Source organism: Phyllostomus discolor, chromosome 7 (genome assembly GCF_004126475.2).
Source record: "Phyllostomus discolor isolate MPI-MPIP mPhyDis1 chromosome 7, mPhyDis1.pri.v3, whole genome shotgun sequence".
Taxonomy (NCBI): domain Eukaryota; kingdom Metazoa; phylum Chordata; class Mammalia; order Chiroptera; family Phyllostomidae; genus Phyllostomus; species Phyllostomus discolor.
The window spans coordinates 40647801-40663309 of NC_040909.2; the positions used below are offsets into that span (position 1 = coordinate 40647801).

The 15509-nt window shown below is 48.9% G+C and overlaps 1 protein-coding gene across 4 annotated transcripts in view; it reads right to left on the bottom strand.

Annotated features, from left to right (window-relative positions):
* SLC6A1 (solute carrier family 6 member 1) overlaps positions 1 to 15509 on the bottom strand; it is a 48921-nt gene that overhangs the window by 18070 nt on the left and 15342 nt on the right. For 2 of the 4 annotated variants that reach the window (XM_036030805.1, XM_028518963.2), the window contains exons 2-8: positions 8703 to 8768; positions 7180 to 7522; positions 6651 to 6782; positions 5980 to 6080; positions 5039 to 5148; positions 3303 to 3435; positions 211 to 345 (exon numbers count right to left, since the gene is read on the bottom strand). In XM_036030805.1, the coding sequence (XP_035886698.1) occupies positions 211 to 345; positions 3303 to 3435; positions 5039 to 5148; positions 5980 to 6080; positions 6651 to 6782; positions 7180 to 7417 (849 nt within the window). In that variant the 5' untranslated portion in view covers positions 7418 to 7522; positions 8703 to 8768. Of the gene's footprint in view, positions 1 to 210; positions 346 to 3302; positions 3436 to 5038; positions 5149 to 5979; positions 6081 to 6650; positions 6783 to 7179; positions 7526 to 8666; positions 8769 to 15509 lie in introns of all 4 variants that reach the window. The other 2 variants (XM_036030804.1, XM_036030803.1) reach the window with 2 other exon arrangements.

A 15509-nucleotide genomic window follows, 5' to 3' on the forward strand; every position in this document is an offset into this window, starting at 1 on the left:
AAAACAGTCAAAATTGTAATCATAAAGCCCAGTGCCCCAGGGCCTCTTACACATGCTAACCAGCTCTACCTGGCAACAGTCCCAGTTTACCTAGGAGGGTCAGAAAGCTACAGTAACTTATGCTAAAGCTAGTAGACTGTGCTTAGAACTCCGGTGTGCACTTAACCTGGCCGGTGCCCTCTGGCACCCAGGGCCAGGAGGACCGCTCACCTCGGAGTCCGACAGCTTCCGGAAGTTGGGTGTGATGTAAAAGAGGATGCCCTCCTTGGCCCCCGGCAGCGTCACTCCGCGGAAGAACAGGATGATCAGCATGATGTAAGGATATGTGGCTGAGAAGTAGACCACCTGTGAGAAAAGTGGGTGATGGTCACACCCCCCACCCCCAGCACACCTCTGCCTCCCCCTCCCACACTTCACCTACATCTGTACCTGTTGTGGCTCTGGGCTTGGTTCCAATTCTCTTCCTCCAGGAAGCCTTCCTGGATTCCTAACCTGTTCTGCTTGCCACTTTTCTGCAGCCCCTCCTTGGAGTCTGAACCAACCAGCTCAGCATCAAATTTTTTCTTTCCCTACCCATCCTACTTTTTGATTTCTGTTTAAAGTAATACATGTGGTGACAGGAACATTTTAAAAATCACATGTGAATACACAATTAAAGTTCTTCTCAGCAGCCTGTGGAATATAAGGACATGAAGGGCAGGGCTTGTCTTGGTCACTTCTCTGTTTTTCAAGTGCTTAGAATAGTCCATGGTATATAGTAGATGCTCAATAAATGCCACATACATAAATGCATGGATGTGAACATTTTACTGTTCCTCTTTTGAAATTTCCTTTTGCATATATGATAACATTTTCTTATAAAATGAGGCTCAAATTATGTACTTACCTTTTCCTGTAATGTGTTAAAATTAAAAAACACAGCACACACAGCTTTGTTTCTTGTTTTGTTTACTAAACATTGTTTTATTGTCTCATAACAATGCGAGTTTTAATTACACCAAGTAGCCCCTTAATACATTTCACCATCCATTGAGATTGCTTCCAATTTTACGTGAATCTCAATAATACTACATAAAACTTTTTCTACAAACGCAGACAAATTATACTAAAAATTTACTACAACTTATACTAAAACAATTATACTAGCCTTTGGAAAAATGTCTAGAAGTGGAATTACTATGAAAAAAGGAATAAGCTTCCCAGAGGCTCTTGATCCACACTGCCTAGTTACTCTCTGGAAAGCGAGCCTTGTTCAGCGTCGCAGACAGACCTTTCCTGCAAAGATGCCAGCACCAGCCATAATCATATTTAATTTTTTTTTTGCCAAATTGATCACCAGAAGACTGAGATCACTGTTGGAAATTACACTGCTTTGCTCCTAGTGTGAAAGAGCAATTTTCAAGTTCAATGGGCTTTGTTTCTCAGAGGCATGCTCAGCATAAATTGCTCTCTGGGTTCACTTCATCTCCCTGCCTTGACTCTGAGATTCTGCAAGGTTAGGAAATGTGGCCACAATCCCACCGCAAAACCACCGTACTTAGAATTAGGAACAGGGGATTCAGCACCATCTCTGTCACCCACAAGCTGCGTGACATTGGGTCAATTTCTTATCCTCGCTGAGCCTATTTTTTTTAAAATTTTCTGGAAAAGGGGTACAATCAAACTTACTACTCAGAAAGGTTGGTTGCCTGAGAACATAAAACATACTTAATATTTGTTGCCCGGTCTTGCACTTTAATGTCTTTCATGTTCAGTATGGACCTGAGTACACAGTAGGTGCTGAGTAAATGCTTACTGACAGATGGGTTGACGTTCAAAAGACACAGTGAGAGAGGCCCTACTTTCTGTCCTCAAGAACTAGCCAGTCTTGTAATGTAGCAGGAACTTTACATACCACCCAAAAATGATTATAATTGTTGTCATGTATTGAGTACCTACTATGTGCTAGGCATCTGCTATACACTCTGTATAGATTATCCACCTCGGTCTTTGTGACGACCCTGCTGTAAGGTACTATTATTGTGACCACTTCACAGATGGGGAGACTAAGGCTCAGAGAAGTGAACTGACTTGCCCAGGAGCACACAGCTAGGAACCAAGGACTGAGATTCAAACTCAGCTGTCTCTTCCTTAGACCCTCCATTCTTCTGCCTCCAAAAGCTGTGCCTGGAGACAACTGTGCCCTCCTCCTCCCTGCGTAGCCTAAGGACAGAGCAGAACTGCTTTGACACCAGCCTTGAATCTGAGAACCTGTTCGGTCCAAAGTTCCCAGTAGACTGAAATAGGGCAGTTTTTCATCCACTGTGCCCATGCCCGAGTATGGAGTTCATTAAGGTTCTGTTCTGCTCATTTAGCTTCTCAGGTAGTCTGAACCTCCCTGTCTCCAGCCTCAGTCAGTTCAAATCCTTTCTCTCCCTCACTTGCTCTAAGACCTCGGACAACACACTTGCCCTGAGTCTATTAGGCCAAGACCAGTGAGAGACATGGCCACCTTCTGTCCCTGGACTCATGGGGTGGGGCTTAAAGGGAGGAAGAAGTAGGGGTCCAGTCTTCCTCCCCCTAGTTTGATCAGCAAGCTCCCCCAATGTCTCCAGGCTGGACACCCCAACTTGGCCTGGCTCTGCCCTTGCCAGTAATAAAAACAAAAACAATAACTCCCCTTGCTAGCTTCTGAGTGCCTTACAAAATCATGGGCTCATCTGATTTGCATAATAAACCAACAGATGAGCATAGGTATTAACCCCATTTTTAGAGGAAGAAACTTAGCTTCAGAGAGATGAAGTGACTGGCCCAAGGTCACACAGCCAAGTCAATGGCCAAGTTGGGATCTACACTCAATACTATTTGAATACAAAGCCTGAATATTCGTCTGTTAATCAGTCCATCTCTGTTGTTCCTCAAAGTCTGGGATGTGAAGTGTTCACCTCTGGACCTGCCCACACATAGGACAAGGCTTGGAACACAGTAGATGCTCAAGGTCAATTTGTTTAATGGTCCATGAGAAACAAGTGCCCCCTGTTTTGTGGTGACTCTGCCATGTCCAGGGTGATCTCAAGAGACTTAACGTGAGCCTGGCACTGTTCGGTACCTGACTTTCATTATTTCCTTTAATCCTCACACCTCCCCAGCAGAGGTAATATTATTCCCCTTTTACAGGAAAGGAACCCGAGGCACAGACAGATGAAAGGACCTATTTAAATTAAGACTATACAGGGTTCCTGGGAGGTATAGACTCCTTGCCCAGGGCGGAGATCCCTTTGTAGACCCAGCCCCCTCCAGTTCCCACCGTGCACATCACTCACCTTTCCAGTCCAGCCAACACCCTTCCAGATACAGAAATACACAAGGATCCAGGCGATGGCCAGGGTGATGGCCAGAGGCCAGCGGATCTGACCTGGCTTATCCAGCCCATCTGTCATCTGGTGCATGTTGCGCCTGATGGAACAGGGGAGGGAGGAGGAAGTCACGTGGGGCTGGAGTGACCTGGGGAGTGCGGACCAGTGCATGGACATGGGCAATGTCCTCCATGATAATTGTGCCGACATCTGCGATCACTGAGATCGAAGAGCTGGGTGGGGACTGGGGAGCCCATTATACTAACTCGGTAGAAAGTACTGACTTGACAATGCCTTAATTCAGCGACCCCTGTCACTCACCTGGATGGCTGCAGTAGCCTCCTAGTAGGACCCCCCACCTTCGCTTTCTATCTGTCCCCACTCCAGGCCCTGGGGATCCTTCTAATTGCAAGCTGGTCATGTCACTCTTCCACTTAAACTTCTGCAGTGAGTAGCTCCCTATTATTCTCAGAATGAAGCCCAAACTCTCTAGGCGGACCCTGCAAGGCCTCAGTGAGTGGCCCCCGTTTCTCTCCAGTCTTGGCTCTCACCACAGCCCCTCAAACTCCCATAACATTGGATGACTTGTCACTCCCTCACTCCAGCCTTGGTTGCTCTCCCCTGCCTCCAAGCCGTCATGCATACTCTTCTTCCTTCCAACACCTGTCTTCCCTACCTCATTTTTCATCCTTAGATGCTATTCCTTACCTGGGCTGGTCCAGGCGCCTCCTGGGGCCCCCACAGCCTGCCGTGTGTCCCTCCTCTTAGCACTGGTTGCCTGGTGCTGCCACTGCCTGTTTACTTATCACTATCTCTAACCAGACTGGCACATAGTAGGTGCTCAAGAAATGTTTACTGAACAAAGGGTTGAATGAAAATCCTAAACATGTGTAAGACAGATGAATGTGGGAGATGCCTGAAAGCAGAACCAGCCAGATCAGAATGTGATTTTTATTTGGAAGGAGACAGCCCAGCCAAGGACGTTTTAGCACAGAGATTGGCGACACATGTTCTGACACCTCCTGAGACCGGCTCCTGGCCAGCTTTTGCACCGGAACCCACCAGGTCGTTCCTGGGAGACCCTTTCAAGCTGCCGATCACAGATACTCCCTTTGTGCCAGACAGATTTGGGTCCTAGGACCTTTTTTTTGGAAATTGATGTTCCCAATGTGCACCTTCTGTGATGAAACAGCCAGCATGGCCCTCACTATAGACGGAGTGTGCGTGTGCACGCGTGTGTGCACGTGGTCTTCATTCCAGGTGACTCTGGACTGGTTTTCAGGATAAATCGGGACTATTAGCTTCCCCTGTTGATTCTTCTTGGCCTGTGATGGTTATTTCCCTCTGCTGGCCACTGTCCACCCTTCTCTGTGCCACGAGCTCAATTGCCCTCTGGTTTCTTCTGGGTTTGACCAATAGCAGGAGCTCGGAGGGTCGGAGGAAAGAGATTCGGGATTATCCTCCTGCTGTTGCTGCGTCTACAGCTGGGTTTCTCTATCAAAGGACTAGCGCAAGTCTAGAGGCCCTTCCGAGGCTCCGCTCTCCCTGGGGGAGGAAGGGACTCCACCCTTTCTTGTATCTCCCTGAGCCCTGCCCACATCTCCACAAACCCTCGCCCAACTCTTCCGCCAGCCTTTCCAGGGTGTCTCTGCGCTTGCTGGCCCTGGCTGAGACGCCTCCCACCATGAAAACCCTGCACTCACTCCCAGAACTCCACCACAGCGCTGGTCATGTTGGTGGTGTTCACGATGCTGTAGTTGGAGAAGCAGCGGTCTGTGTTCCAAGGGTTGTCACACTGTTTCCATGGCAGCGTCTGCAAAGAAACAGTGGCACAGACAAATCCTGTTACACCCCCAGGGCTGGAAACAGAGGTCCTAGCACATTGTCCACTTTTACGGTCCTCCGAGCCTCCTCGCAGTCATTATCTCACCTCCTCTTCCCAACAGCTCCCAAATAGATGCCATGCTGTGAGCCCCTTTTTAGAGATCAGACAGGGGGAGGAACTTGCTTGAGGTCACACAGCTCCTAAGTGCCATTGCTGAGATTTGAACATGTAACTTTTCACTCTGAAAATGAGCTTTCCAAGCTTCACCATTGGTTTTGTGTGCCCATCCTGGGGCCACTTCCCAGCTATGTGACTTTGGGCAAGAGGCCTCATTCATTGGAGCCCGTGTACACTGTTGTTAACAGTGAATAGTTACAGTGCTTGTTCTTTGCCAGGCACAAACCTAAGCACTTTATACACATTTACTCCTTAATTCCCATAACTCTGGGAGGTGGGCTTCCCTTTTACCCTCATTTTATAAATGAGGGCACTGAGGCTCAGAGAGGTTAGACCTCATTGCCAACGTTGCAGAGCTGGTACATAGTAGGGTCAGAGTTTGAACCTGGGCACATATAAAGTGGGCTAACAATGCCCACCTTAGAGGTGTATCATGAGGATTAGATGTTAGCCCACAGAGTACCTGGCTCAGTGCCTGGCCTGGAGCAGGGGCTCAGTCATGGGGCTGTAGCTGTGGGGAGACAAGGGCTGCTGAAGGCCACCCCGCCCCCGCTGCTGGCCCTGCCCACATAACAGCCGTCCCAGGAATGGTGGGTGGCTCTGGGTCTGGCTCCTTGAGGAGCGGTGGGAGGGGCCGCTCACCGTGGTGAAGGAATTGTACAGGTAGTAGATAGCCCAGGAGATGATGACAATGTAGTAGATGTTCAGCCAGAAGGACAGCACAGCAGCGGCGAGGCCTACGCCTGGGAGTGAACACACCAAAATGACATTCATTTAATAACCACAATTTCCCCAGTGCGTGTCGCTGTTACCATTTCACACAGTGTTTACAATCTCACTTGACCTTGGAAAGAGGCAGGAACTTGGCTAAGGTCACATGCATCTGGCAAGTGAGGGAGCCAGGCCTTGCATCTGGGCCCCCCTCCCATAGGTTGCCTGAAGGTGGGGCTAGGTCTGGACTTGCCAGCAAGCATGCTTCTTCCCGTGTTCACCTGAGTGTCTGCCAGCACTGAGCAAGGAAGTTAAGAAAGATGCACCCGGCACGTGCCAGGGAAACTCAGGGGAATGAGCTCACAGAACAGGGCAGGCTGATGTGTGTGTGTGTGTGGGGGCTCCGGATTGGGTCCTCCTCTCTACCAGCATGGTCCTTGTCACCTGTCACCTGGCCCCTTGTACGGGCTCCACTCTGCTTGGCCGTGGCTGAGCAGCTCCCTTTGTTCAGAGGGGTCAAGCACGTTGAGAAGGCTGTGGCTTCGCCCCCACCTGTGAGCAGAATCACTACCACAACCCACAGCCCCACTCTGCAGACTTACCCTTGAACATGGGGGCCAGCTTCCACACCCCCAAGCCCCCGATGGAGGTGTACTGGCCTAGGGAACACTCCAGCAGGAAGAGTGGAACCCCCGCAAAGATCAGCGTCAGGAAGTAGGGGATCAGGAAGGCCCCTGCAGGGTCGGAGAAGACAGATGCTCGTGGCCCCATTGTTTTGGAGAAGCCCCAGTCAGAGAGAACATCACAACAGGGCATTCTGGGGTCTCTGCCATGATTTCTTTACACTCTGCCCCAAAAGCAGCACCTGCAGCCAAAATGAGTCCCAAGGATATTCCCTGCTCAAAACATATGCCCCACACTTTGCAAATGAAGAGGTTTCTGATATTGACAGAGGACGATGGCCCTTTGGGAATCCTTTAATGAAAGGACAAGAAACAGGAAGTGGGGCATGACACTCCTTTTGGAGTCTTTAGGGGACCCATTTCCCTAAGGCTGCCCCAGAAAACATGTAAGAGGGACACTTTCTGTGGGGTCCAGGCCCAGCTGGAAAGTGGCCAGGCCAACACCTACCGCCGCCATTTTTTCCGCAGAGATAGGGGAATCTCCAGACGTTGCCCAGGCCAATGGCATAGCCCACGCAGGACATGAGGAAATCAAAACGCCCCTTCCATGTGTCCCGGTCCGGAAGGTCCGCTGCCTTCTTCTGCACTTTGACCACAAGGGTTTTGGGCTTGTCATTGGCCACAGGGACCTCGCTAACCTCTGTGGAGATCTGCCCATCAGCCACCTTGCTTCCATTAGTTGCCATGTCTCGGAGTCTGGATGCAGGGGTCCTGGCAGATGGACGTGCAACGTCAGCTCCAGTCCACGTGGACAGCAGTTTTGTGACTCAAGGTCACCCTAGAACAGGGGGCTGGGGTGACAGGCAATGAAGGGAGGCAAGATTATGGAGTTGCCCCAAAATAACAACAAAAAATAACTCACAAAAAAACTAGGAGCCCAAGAGAACTCTTTTATAAGCCCTCTGCCTCCCACCAGGCTCTGCTCCCAGAGGAAAGGGGGTGCCTCTTGTTTCCAAAGACAACATGTGAGGGTGTGGTCTGCTGTGTCCTGGACTAGCTTCAACTCCAGCCGTCTGTGTCACGTGCTCTTCGTTATGTGTCACGAGCCTTCCGTTATGTGTCACGCTCAGAGGAGAAGCCAAAGGTGATCACACTTCCAGAGAGAAAAATTAAGTGCTCCTCACCTTTGCCTCCCTGGGTGCAGATTTTCATTTTGATGCTGTAACAGCCATAGCAGCGTAAGCGATGGCAGATCTGAATGAGAGGCTGAGTGGGGAGGTGTCCTGGCTGCAGGTGGCGGGCGAAGGTGGTATATGAGCACCAACACTAGCCGTGATCAAAGTTCTCTACCACTTTCAAGCTGTATGACTTTAATAAACTTCTTAACTTCTCTGGGCCCCACTCTCCCTATCTTTTAAACTGAGTAATATAGTACATCCCTCATTGGGTTGTTGTTCTGCACTTATTTATTGAGACATACTGTGCCTGGGAAATAATGAGAACTTCTTGCTATTTCATCAGCAGTTCCCAGGACTGGCCGTATTTCCAAGTCACTTGGGAAGCTCTTTATAAAGACATATTCCCAGCTCCCACCCAAGATGTGCCACAGCAGGATGCCTAGGAGATGAGCCCCAAATCTATACTTCTAATAATTTCCCTAAAGGAGGTTCTTATACCAGGAGAGCCAGCCCCAGCCCCTGGGTGAGGGGATCACTGGCTTAGATGACCTCTCTGACCCTCAAACATCCCCAGATGTTCTACCTACTGCACACTTCCGACCTCTAGTTCCAGAGAAAGTGAGGGGTGGAGACTGGATTCAGTCCAGTCCTGGGTTCAAATCTCCACTCTGCCTTTTACCAGCCGAATGGCCCCAGGTGCTACTCCTGACTGCTCTTGGCCCAGTTTCTCCATCTATATAATGAGAATAAGGCTATCTGCCTTGTAGAGTTGTGGCAAAAATGAGCTTTCATGGCTTTTAAGAGTGCTTTTCACCCAACTGGTTTGGAAATGGTTGATTTTGGTTGTGGTTACCTGATGATTTTCTGTGGTGGGTCAGCTCCAGAGCAGCTCCCTCTGCAACTCCTCCTGGGTGAGAGCCTGCAAAGCGGAAGAGAGGAGGGGTGGTGAACTGGCAGGCGGCACTGATGGGCAGCCCTGGGCAGAGAGCAGCAGGGGTGCAGGAAGCCTGCCAGCCTCTGTGCTGTGTATGAGTCCCTTGGAGCCACCCACCCAGGGTGACCTCAGCGAGTCCATGCAGCATGGCTGGTCCGTGAGGTCCTGGGCACATGCAGGGGTGGGGCCCGATGCCTTTGGGACAGCTGTGAGAGTGGGCATGAGGGCACTGTGAGGAAGACGTTCCATAATTTTATCAGAAAGGAAAGGTAAATCACAAAGGGGCTACCACTTCTCAGGGCTCCATTGGGAGCCAATGAATGCAGCTGATAATTTTCTACATCCTCCGTCCAACCTTGTAGTAATGTTGTGAAAAACCATGCAAGACCATGAGAGAGAGCCCCTTGTTTGGGAAAGGAGATAGCAGGTTTCAAAACAGTTTATTTAGTATGCTCCTATTTTACCCCTCCCCCCAAATCTGTTCATTAAAAAAGAAAAAAAAATACCACAATGATTTTACCTAATATGTTTCCAGTGATTAGTTTATAAGTGATTTTTGCTTTCTTCTTTTTTTTTTTTCGCACTTTTCTGGATTTCTACAATTATTTTTAAATTTCTACAAAAATTTATAAGTAAAATAACTTTCTAAATTTCTACGAAATTTTTTAAATTAATAAAATCACAGAGAATAAACTTATGGAACCCTCAGAGCAGACAGGAACATGTGAAGCACTGGGCTGTGGACTCTCAGATGTAAGAGCCAAAGCAATGTGTGGCCCCTGCCCCAAGTGGCTTCCTCCTCTCGGCTCTGCCCTGCTGGGTGACCCAGGCTTGCTGTGCACTCGCCTTCCAGCCCTTCGCATGCAGTCCCCATTACCAAATACCATTGTTTCTTCCCAGAGTTCATGGAGAACCAGACCACCTTCGGACAACCCTGCTTCTTGTTCTCAAGGATGACCCACAGGCTTGTCTAGCTCCGGGCCTGAGCATGGCACCGTCAGACTCAGGTAGGGTTACCACTGCACATGTTGTCAGGAATGGCAGGAGGCAGGCGATTCTGTGGTCTGCCATAGAGACTTGGGATATTCAGGGGAGAGAGCAGCCTCAGAAAAGTGGGGGGTTGGGGGGATGAAATGGATCCCCTTTGGGGGATCAGCCATTCACTGTGAAAACAATGATGCCCTTAATTGTCCCCATGATCTAATCTTGTGTACTCCAACTGCCATGTTTGTTTAAAATGATCCAGTCATCTCAGACCAGGGCTGGTCACCTGACCCTGCTAGCCAATCAAAGCTCCTTCCCTGGGAATTTAGCACAGGATGGAGAAAGGCCAGTCTGTCCAGTGACTTGGTACCACTGAGGCAACCATCTTCTGACCACTCTGTACTCAGTAGCAGAGACTTGGTCTGCTGAGGAGGAAAGAAAATGGAGATCAAAAGACGGAGACTCTTGAAGGCATTTTCCTTTGTGGTTGCAGGCTTTCTAGAGACTGGTTATGATCCTGCTCATGGAGTTTACAAAGCAATCCACAGTCATAAAATAAAGCCCCCATTTTTGCTTACATTGGGCTCAGGGGATTTCTGCTACAATCTGGACTGACTCTCTGTGCACTGCCTCTCACCACTTGACCAGGTTCTCAAGAATGCCTGTGGCCTGTGGGAACAACTTTTTATCTCTACTCTGGATTTACTGGTTGATTATCATGGAGACTGAAACCAAACTCCAAAATCTACTGGATTTTTTAAAACTGATGCTGTGCCCTGGGCCTCAGAATCACCCAACACCATTCAGGGAGAGAGAGGGGGAAGAGAGAGAGGGAGAGCGAGAGTGAGAGCAAGCGTGCGCAAGCGAGCCAGAGACAGCCAGATGCAGGTCTGGTTCACTTCCCGAGAGCAGACAAGACAGCAGGACGTGCTCGGTAGGGTGAAACTTAGTGTGTATGTCCTTTGAAGAAACCATTCAACATCAACACAAAGGGAGGTTGAAAGGTTGGGGTGGGGAGAGTTCAGTGCATCAGGAAGTTTATGCTGTTCTCTTCTCCACAAGTATATTGAGCCCCTCCTCATGCTCAGCCTGGAGGGATAGACAGTGGCTGCTCTGAAGAACTCACCATGAGGAAGTCATATGTGTGATCTCCAGAATATGGAAAAGTATATTCAGATTTAGCCAAATGTCTATTGCTTCCCTATGAAGAGCCACATAGGTATATGTGGAGTTTTCCTTTTAGAACATGTACAATATATGAAGATCAAAGACATAAAGCCATGAGTTTATATAATTGATGCCACCACCTCAGTGGTAATCAGACCTCAGCTCCCTCTAACACTTACTAAAGCTGGGTCAGTCACTTCCCCATTTCGATCCCCATCTGTAAAGTGGGGGGATAACGACAACACTTCTCTCATAGGTTTGTGGGGAAGATTAAATGAGATCATGTATATAGAGCATGTGAAAGAATGCCTGGCTCAGAGTGAGGGCTTAGGAATCTCCACTATTTCCTCACTGTGATTGTTACCATCTGTGTTACAGATCGTGCTTCTTAATCTGGTATTCTCGGCTTTCTGCAGGCTATAATAATGAGGATGATGATGATGATGATAGCAGCTAACATCTACTGAGGGTTTATTATTCAGGCCCTTCAGCATCTTTCAGCATTTTCAAAAGCCAGCCGAAAATCATCCTTTTAGTTGCCATGGGGAATACTAGCTAATAAAAATGTCAAGTGCTTTGCGTTGGCTCTCTTTATACCAATTCAAAGCGGTCTGGCTGACCACTTTGGGCCAGTCAGAAGCTGGGAGTGGAACATTTGTGCGTGTGGTTAAAATAATACAAAGAGATCATTCTGTAATAAACAAAGTCTGGCAAGAAAAAGGAAAAAGCCCAAACATCTAGTAGACGGGCAGAAAAGGATAAAGGGACCCCTGTCAGTGAAAAAGTCAGGGACCCAGTGCTTATGTGAAGCAGGTCCAGAAGCTGCCTCGCTCCTGCACCCTGGAGGAAGAGCTGCATGGGAGTTTAACTCCCGACACCAGGGGGTTAACCTGTCGCTCCCCTCATGAAAAAGAGCATGCAGAAAGCACAGGTATGTGCTGTCTTTCTAGAATTCATGTTCTCTGAGGCTGAACTAACCTTGTACCATTGTTGTCTCCCCTTTCCTGAAACAGCCTCCTGTGCTTTGCCGAGAAGGGGCTGCTCTGGTGGGAGGATGGCTCTGTGGGTCTCCTGCGGTAAGACCACACGTCTCCCTGCTCCTGAGTGCCAGTCTGAGGCCCACATCCACCTGCTGGTACAGCAGGTAGAAGGAATGCCTCTCACTAGCTCATGATGTAGGGCATAGGGCATTTTTCCAAGGCTGCCTTCCAGAGTCTTTCAGTTCTTCCTCGTCAGGTGGACAAAAACCTAGTTCCACGGTCTTCCAGGTCCTCAATATACCATCATTAACTGAATTCCACCAAAGCAACTTTCAAAAGGGCACTGTTAATATGAGACCACAAGCGGTAACTCCTCTGTAGTCACTCACCTACGCATTCACGCTTTCATTATCTCAACAGGTATTTACTGAGCACATGCTGTGTGCTAGAATGATGATGGAACGATTATTTCAGCATTTTGTATTCTGAACTATACTCTGGTCACCAGAATTTGAAACAGTGAACTAACAGGGCCAACAGAAAGATTTAATTTTGTACATACTTACCAAGGGCCTAATTTGTACATGGAACTGAACTGGACACTCAGGTTGCAAGGATTAATAAGGTCCATGACCTTGACAAGGTCACACAGCCTAGAAGGAAAAATATCTCTGCCTACAGCTAATCATAATCATAAGTACTAAAAGAGTGTATGATATGACACTGTAGGCCTAGAAGGCATGAGTTAATTCAACCAGAGAAGGTATGCCAGATGAGGGAACATTTGAGGTGGGTTTTAAAGGTTGAAGAGGTGTTCGTCAGGCTCAAAAGGAGGGAAGGGCACCCTTAATGGAGATAAATACATGAACAAAAGTAGGGAGGTTTGCAGCTTGGAAGGCCAGTTTGTGAAGGGCCTTGAAAGCCAGACCAAGGAACTTAGGGACCAATTGCGGCGATGAGACAGGAGTGATCATGTGATCAGATCAGTATCATAGAAGAAGACTCACTCACGGGCCTCTGTGAGGGAGTTAAAGAAACAGACTCAAGGAAGGAAGGTGGTAAAAACATTCCCATGATGCCCCATCCTTTTCTGATGTGCTGTGACCAAGTCCTAAAGCCATTGATAAAAATGGGTCAAACCAAGCAGAAAGAATACTTCTGCCAATCCCCGAGTGAGGAGACGCCTTGTAAGAAAAAGACTGGGGAGGGGGTGGAAATGGGAGGGAGGTGGGGAGCACTGGAGGGAATGGGCTGGGATGGGAGTAAAAGACAGAAAACTGTACTTGAACAACAATTAAAATTGTTTTTAAATGTTAAAAAAAAAGAAAAAGAAAACATGGAGCTGGAAAGCTCTAGAGCAGAAGTGGCAATATGGGTCAAAATTGGCCCTAGGACTTGTTTTATTTGGTCTGAACAAACAAAATTTTTTCCAGTTTGAATTAGGAGCCAGAAATTTGACTCTGTGGGATACAGCATTTCAAACAGAGGGAGAGCAAGCGCAAAGGCCCCCAAGGCAGGAATGAGCTTGGCTTGTCTGAGAGACAGCATGGAGGCCCAGGTGGCTGCTGTTCAGTGCAGCAGGGAACAGAGCTGGTCAGAGGCGGGCAGGGGCCAGATCACACAAGGTCTCTGAGACCACTGCTGGGGTTCAGGTTTTATTCCAAATGGGATGGGAGAAACTGGAGGGTTTAAGCAGTGGGGGCAATATGACTTTCTCTTGTGAGTGAGTCTCACCCTGGCTGTCGAGAAGAGGTACAAGATGGAAGCAGAGAAGTTCATTAAGAGGCTGAGAGTCCAGGCAAGACAGGGTGGTGACTTGAACAGTGGCAGCTAGGGTGGAGGTGGCAAGGAGTGGCACTGAGGATCTGTTTTGGAAGTGGGGCCTGAAGGCCTTGCTGGTGGATTGGCCGTCAGCAGCCCCGCACTAGGCCAGATGGTAGTCTGGGGGGAGGGGAGCATGTGGCAGCCACTTGGACAATCTGCCTCTGTCCCATTGCATGAGAGGGGCAGGAGTCTGCGTGGGGTGGGGACTTAGGCAGAGGCCAAAAGGCCAAGGCCAGAGTCTCAGGACTGCCATTGTCCAGGGCCAGGAATGGGCCCAGAACCCGCTTGCAGCTAGTGGGGTGCCATGCAGAGCCGGAGAGGCAGGAGGAGAGCAGTGGGCCCGGGAGTAGGGCCCCCACTCCCTCCCATGATGCTGTGCACATTCCTGCTTTGTTTTGCTCCTGTTCTGTAATTACAGAAATTACAGAGGGTTGCTTCAGACTGCAATTACTCTACTCGCTTTTCTTTCTTTCTGAAACTGCAGTTCAGGAAAAAAATTAATATTGGGTTTGGCTTCATTCCAAGAGGAAACATAATGCAGTTTATTCTCTGCTTTAGGGAAAAATGCTGGGCCCAATCAATTGGAAAAAGCTTTATTGGGCATCTGTTGTGCACCCAAACCCATGCCAGCTCCTATCAAGGGAGAAGAGCCAGCATTTACTGAATACATGTTGTGTGCCAGGCATTTCACAGGTGCTGTAACATCCACTGCTCGTTCCATCTCTAAAAGCTGAACGCAAATTCACCCATCTGACAGATAAGGAAACTGAGGTTTGCCAGCCTGGGGCTATTCTATTTCAAAGGAGTCTCAAATTGCTTAGTGATTTAGGACTTTGCTCGCTACTCAAAGTGTGATTCCCTATGGGGCAGTATTGGCATCACCAAGGAGCCAGTTAGAAATATGGAACCTCGGGCCCCCTCCGGACCATGGCACCAGAAGCTGTATGTTAACCAGGTCCTGTGATTCAGGTGCTCGTGGCAGCTGCAGAAGCTGTTGGGCAGGGATGACCCTTCTTGTTTCACAGAGCTTGATTCAGATATTTAGCTTGCTCGAGTCTCAGTTTCGTCATCTATAAATATGACCCTGTAATACTTCATAGGACTGTTTCAAAACTGAAGCAAGATAACGCATGGGAAGAGGCCGGGGAATGCAGAAGGCCTGGCACACAGGAAGTGTTCAATAAATAGCAGCTTAGAAAGTCATTGCATGAGATGAATGGCCATGGAAGAGCTTTGTAATTGAGAAAACATCGTATGAACCTGAGGACAAATTAATGGCTGATGATCAGGTGCAGAAGGTTAGAGGGAGGCTGGAACTGTACAGGTGGAGGGCAGGTGCTGTGGGCTGCCCTTGTCATGCATTGCCCCTGAGGTCAGGGAAAACTCCCTGGAGAAGGTGCTCTAGTGGAGACGGAGCCGCTGGACAGGGTTTCCAAGGCCTCAGGGCTTAGGCCTCAGAGGCTTGAGCCCAATTTGGGGGCAAGGAGTCAATCTTTGCCAGGGTACAAGTGGCAAGCAAAACGCAAAGCTGCAGGTCTAGATGGTAGGCGCTTATCCTGGGACCCTCAGCAAGAAGGTCTTGGGGCCAGGCACTATATGGCCTCCTTCCTGGTCCATGCTGCACCAGTACACCTGGTCTACGCCGGCAGTCTACAGAGAGGGCTGATGGCTGGCCCAAGGTCACAAGGCACACAAGTGGTATGACCTTTACAGACCTTTGACACCCCAACTCTTGGCCCACTGTACACTCCTACTTAAGAGGTTAAGGAAG